We start from the raw sequence: 6,105 nt of genomic DNA on the forward strand, positions 1-6,105 counted from the left end.
AATTTCCATTATTTATCTTGAGGATAAATGTAAAATTAAAAGACTTTTACCTTATATAAGGAACATCGAATTATTAAGTGTTGTAAATGGTCTCTAGTTCTTTCCTTTGCACAAGTGCTATACACCCTGTTTATTTTTAAAACAGTTTTAACAGAAAGCAGGGTATAATGACACATTATTGTTAGGCATTTCCGCGAAGGTAAAAAGCAATTAAGTAAAAATCGAAAACAGAAGCAAAGCTTGCAATATCAACTATGCTACGCATTACCTTAGTGGTTCAAACTGTTATACGGTTATATAATTTGGACCGTTGCACAGCTGCAAAAATAACTGTCCCTTTAAACTGTGCTACGCAGCCTTACCGTGGATTCAACTATTATATTGTTATACAATCCACAAATGATTGTCACTAGAAAACTGTGCTATTCTGTTACAGTCATCTTAACTGTTATACTCTCATGCAGGTAAAACCGTTGAGTGTACTGCAATATAAAGTAGAGCTAGCAAAGTAAACTGCTTTTCACTGTTATACAGTTGTGCATATCGAGTGCAAGTGTTATACTGTTATATTGTCATGCAGTTATTGCTTGACGCTTTTGTTTTATTTGCCATATTTTCATTTCGCTTAAGTCGACTTCTACAAATTGCATTTGAAATGAGCATATTTTGTTTTCTTTTTTGTAGGCGTGGCCATGGGACGTATGCACTTAATAAAGCTCGCCTTAAAAGTTTTGTTGTTCTTTGTTTTATTCGTTTTTTTTTCTTTCTTTTTTCACAAATAGTTGTATGTATTGCTTTGTTAAACTTTTCTAATTGCACATTTAATTAACATTTGTTGCACTTTTTTTTTTGTTTTGTTTTTTGTTTTTCTCATTTTTTACACTTTTGCTGATTGTTTTTGCGTGTTTCGAAAATCATAGTACAAATACATTTTAATTCTAATATATAAGGTTATTGCTCAAGGCGTTCGCATTTGTTGAAACATTTAAACACTGCTAGCGTACCCTTTAAAGATTCATCCACTCATTCCGTGGCATTTTTTTTTGCATATATATGTAATAGAAAACGTGTTGTTTATAATTTTAAATGAATTCATTGAGTTGACATTTCATTCCTTTTTTAGTATATGTAAATATTTTTTTTTTTTTGATTTTTGTTTTAATTTTTTGCAACTATTTAAGTTGTGTCTACCTTAAAATACACATTCATACAATATAAATATAATGTGCCATGAAATAACCCGAAGACGAAAGTAAAGAAAGGTTAAAGAGACAGAAAAAGAAGATGTGATTTTAGCGGTTAAACCTAAACTAACTCAAAATCAGGCAATTTAATTGTATTTGCCAAGTTACTTCATGGCAATATAAGTACTCATATATGTATATATATTAATATAATTGTTCGATTATATATATATTCAACATTGCAATGTGAACAATAGAAAATTAAAGGCATTTGGTGAATTCATACGCAACATTCATCTCATCAGGCATATTTGCTCAAAGCAAATCAATTACAACTCAATAAAGCCATAAAGCCATTCAACAACTGCCTGGCAAAGTTCATGTTAATTGTATACTGTTTGGTGTTGCCATATCTGTGCAGCTTTCTGCTAGGTGGCAGCAATGTAAGCAATGTTAAGCTGTTTGCAAAAACAAGTACACTGTGCACACTGTGCTGGCAATCGAACAAATTGAAGTGAAAATCCTTGATATAAAACACAAAAATTTTGTGTTCTCCTTTGGCCATTTGCTAGCTGTTAATTGAAATTCGCATATTTGCTTAGGACTCAAAGCGATTGCCACTGCGGGAGTGTATCTGTATCTGTGTATCTGTATCTGTAACTGTGAGTATTTGTATTTTGTATCTGTGTGTGCTGTCACTTACATGTCTAGGGCCTTGGCGGCCTTAAGGGTGGTCGGTGTGGGCTGTGGTGGGTTGGACTGGGGGCACTTGGGGCTTGGGGTAGGGGGTAGGCTTGTAGCGTGTTTTTTTTTTGTTTTTGTTTTTTTTTTTTTGTTCTTTTACAAACTCAACAATGTCGCTCGATGGCCACTCGAATATTTACAAAGTAAACGATAAACGTTAACGTTAACTCAACCTAAATGCAACCGCCGCCCGTCCGTCGCCCGCCAGCAAACCGTTTAACGCTTCAGCAGCTGCTCAGTGGGCGTGTCAGCAGCAGCCCCAACGCCAGCAGCGACGCCGACGTCAGCGTCACAGCAGCCGCCCCATTGCAGCGATCCGTCTTGCAGATGTCACAAAAGAACTCCTCCTCGGGCGACTGCTCGCCGGCATCCTGGCCATATCCTTTGCGCCGCTGCTGCTGCTGCTGCTGCTGTTGGTCCCGCTCGCGGCGTCGCTGCCGCTGGCTGCCGCTGCCGTCGCTGGTGATGCGCAGCTTGGAGCGCAATATATCGCACGCATCCGAGTCCCCAGTGTCCAGCTGACAGAAGCGCGCCGTGACCAGCTTGTTGGTATCAGCTGAGGATGACAAAGAGCATAAATTGGGAACTTTAAGAATCATTCATTATTCATCATGATAAAATATGATACACAAGTAATGCATATTTACCCAGTTTATGTTTTTTTTTGTATTTTTTTTTACATTTTTTTAATGCTATTTATATATTTATTACTCACGGTCTGTGGCCACCACCTTTTGGCAATTCATCAGCGGATGCTTGTTGGCCCCATTATCGAAATACGAGAACTTGTTCAAATCGAATAGCCAGGTGTCCAGAGATTTCATTTTGTCCAATGTGCATTCCTAGAAAACCGATAATATTAGTTGTTGAACGTCTTTGGCAAACATTTGTGCAGCGAACAATGGCTAATGATTGATGATTGATGATTGATGATTGATTAGACTCCCGCCCCTCCGTCGACACAGCAGATGTCTTGGCTTTGTAATTGCACTCTTAATTGCTGCTGCAGTTACCAGCGCTTATCTTATCAGGCGTGCATCGCAGTCGTTATCGCTATCGTTATCGCTATCGTTATCGTTATCGTTATAGCAATCGATGGTGCAACGGCCTCGCTGCACACCAGGCGTTGGCCGAGAAACTAGGCTGATCTAAAGCTCGTATATGGCCTCTTTATATCAGTTAACTGGAAATGATTTGATTTATAACCGTTTGGATCCGAATTTGGGTTTTCCCCCATTAGGCGTACTTTAACGTGGCTTATTTTCATTCATTTCTTGCTGTTCATTAGGTTTAACTTTATTTCCAACTGTTGGCATATATATCTCCAACTGATATTATCTGACCTTTTCCTAGTTTGTTGCTTCGGGTTTTAGAAATAAATTATAATTCGCTCGTAGAAGACTTAAATCTATTCGTTCTATCTGCAAGTCCATGTCTTAAGTTATGATGTATTCACCTCTTTAAACAAAAACCTCGGTCTATGTATGTCGAAAACTACCAACAAGCTTTGCATTTGTCCAAATTGTTAACCGAATCGCCATCAAAATTCTCTCTTTGCTTACTTTTAAACCAATTTAAAAAGAATGAAGACCCTATATTATGTTTGTATACAAACATAGAAGCATATCGAAAGTCTCTCAGTCTCTTCGTCATTCCAAAGTTAATTCTCCTCTTTTGTCGGTAAATATAATATTTTCACGATATTTTTTGAAAATAGCTTAAATGCTTTAAGTGTTTCCATTTTATTTCTACATTAATAAGCTTTGAGTAATAAATTTTTCAATCAGGAAAAACCAGATGTTTGCTGAATAATAATTTCTTTACAAATGGAACTTGGGCTGTAAATTCTCACTAAATAATGCCAAATAGAACGAATTCCAATTTTACTAAGCTGCCAAGTGAAAATGTCTTCATAGAGCTGTTCAAAAGAAAATTTCGGTTGGGTCAGCTGTGGAGAGGGGGGAAGGTGGTGAAGCGCAATGCAATGGAGAGATGCCAACACATTCATTTAACGGTCACAACAATGACGAGTACAGCGACGACGTCGTTTCCGTTTCCGTTTTCCGTTCGATTCTTTTTTTTTTCAGTTTTCTTTTTTTAGAATTTATGTGCTATGTGCTTTTAAATTTAGTGGCACTTTGATTAAGGTCAACGGGGTCTGATTAGCTGATTAGCTGGCACTCGGGGCAAGGGCACAGGTTAAGCGTATGCCACATGCCACATGCCACATGTGCCGGCCACTATCTGAGATTTTTGCTTATGGTGCAGCGGGCGGACTTACCTCAGGCACAATGCTCGAGTTCGACTTGAGATCCGCACAGCTGGGATTGTCGCTCGAGTCGCAGACAAAACATTTAATGGCCGCGCCTGTGGGGTATGCAACATAATTCACATTTAACAAATATGCTTTTTCTCTTCCAATCTCTGTTCTCTGCTCACAGCTAGCGGCGGAATTTGAGCCCACAAACTAAAACTTGGAAATTCCAAATCAGGGCTGCAAACTTTGAGCCAAGACTTAGACCAAATATTTGCCAAAAATCTGACGAACTGAAATCCAAGTTGCATCCAGTCCAACAGATGAAACGTTGGCTCCAAACAATGCTTTTACTTATGGGTTTGAACCGTCAAATTGAACCTTCGTGTATTAATACTTATACTGATGCCTTGGAGCCCTTGTAGAAATGCAATTATATAGAGAGAGATATAGTTGGAAGATAAACTCTTATATGACCGAATCAGGTGAAAGTGTTAACAATTTCTTTGCCCTAATTTAAGAGAAAAAAAAAGAAGTTTCCATATTTTCCATAGTTTTAAGAGGAGATTCATTTGATACTTCCCAGTCATATTTAATTTAATAATTAATAATATATCCTTAATCGGATTAAAGTTTTCAAGCCAAAACCATAAAACTTTCTTTCAAGTTGATTTTTTTTTTTAGCTGTGAGCAGAGTATTGTGCAGTCGTTAGCACCCGATTGCTATGTTTTTCTTAGAGCTTAGATTTAATTTATGGTATATTATTTTATTTGATTTTTTGAGTAATTTTTATTGTTTGCTTTGAAATGTTTTACAGCAAATTTGTTATATTAATATTCAAATCTGCTGAACAAATTGAAAACTTTGAAAATACTGAAACAGCACACACACACACACACACACACGGACGCGTACACACACCTTGTGTTATACAGCTGAGGAAATGCAATAGCAACAAAATAGCTGACGACCTCATCAGGCGAAGGCACATTTTCGCACGGTGATTTTTCTTTTTGTTTTTCTCTGGTTTTTCCACGTGTCGCTATTCAACACTTTTCGTGTAACACAGCTTTTATTTATCTCCTCGAGCTGCTTATTTATTTTCAATTTATTTCGATGGTATCTTCTTTTAATTTGAATTTATTTGATTTAATTTAAATTTTGTTCGATTCTCGTCACGCGTTTAGCTGAGTTCTTGTGGCGCCTGCGTTGGCCAATTGCAAACTGTTCGAGGGATTTGGAATTGTGCTGTTGCTGGCGCAAAAGGACGACAAAACGGCGACGTCATCGGCAACAACACGAGCTCCAGAACCGAGCGCCAAAGGAAACGAACCTTGTGGCAATTCGAGGCGACGCATGTCGCCGTTTCTGGCCAGTGTTGCCAACCAACCGTCAAATCTGGCTATTTTTTATTTAGCCTTGCTGATGATAGACAGCTTTATATATAGCTATGTATCCGATGGGTTCATAGATGGATTCTTTTAAACGCTTTTATGATGAACTCTTTACATATTCCCATTCAGTCTATCTGGACATGTTCGTCTAGACTCTTAGTCTTAAAGCTATCTATATGAAACTTCGTCTAGCTTCATCTTTACATAGGTTGAAGCTAGCTGGAATGAATAACTATATCATATAGCTAGCATAAGAGAGATTGATTGAATATTATGTTCTTGGATGTTCAAGACATTCCCAACAAAATTAATTGTCACAAGTCTCATTATTCTAGAAAATCTTTTCCTACCGCTAAAAATACTTTTAGGTAGGCATATTTAAATTTAGTTTAAATAAATAAATAAAGTAACAATAAAATAGAATCTCGTTGTCGGCCTTTTTTAGCTGTTTTTTTTTTCATGCCCAGCTAAAAACTAGCCTTTTACGCTTCTGCTGCTCTGGCAGCTGTGCTTTTGGCCCATGCCCAT

General features: G+C 37.5%; 1 protein-coding gene across 2 annotated transcripts; it reads right to left on the minus strand.

Moving 5' to 3' along the window:
• Positions 1–1,968: 1,968 nt before the first annotated feature.
• Positions 1,969–5,409, minus strand: witty (without maturity). 2 transcript variants are annotated; one of them, XM_002052614.4, is made up of 4 exons: positions 5,105–5,409; positions 4,210–4,295; positions 2,644–2,770; positions 1,969–2,484 (listed from the first exon to the last, which is right to left on the minus strand). In XM_002052614.4, exons 1-4 carry the CDS (start codon positions 5,172–5,174, stop codon positions 2,153–2,155), a joined length of 615 nt encoding a protein of 204 aa, XP_002052650.1. In that variant the 5' UTR covers positions 5,175–5,409; the 3' UTR covers positions 1,969–2,152. The 2 variants fall into 2 exon arrangements, with proteins under 2 accessions (XP_002052650.1, XP_070064901.1); XM_070208800.1 differs by lacking the exons at positions 4,210–4,295; positions 5,105–5,409 and adding an exon at positions 2,829–2,941.
• Positions 5,410–6,105: the final 696 nt, after the last annotated feature.

The sequence above is a fragment of the Drosophila virilis genome, chromosome 4 (assembly GCF_030788295.1).
Source record: "Drosophila virilis strain 15010-1051.87 chromosome 4, Dvir_AGI_RSII-ME, whole genome shotgun sequence".
Classification (NCBI taxonomy): domain Eukaryota; kingdom Metazoa; phylum Arthropoda; class Insecta; order Diptera; family Drosophilidae; genus Drosophila; species Drosophila virilis.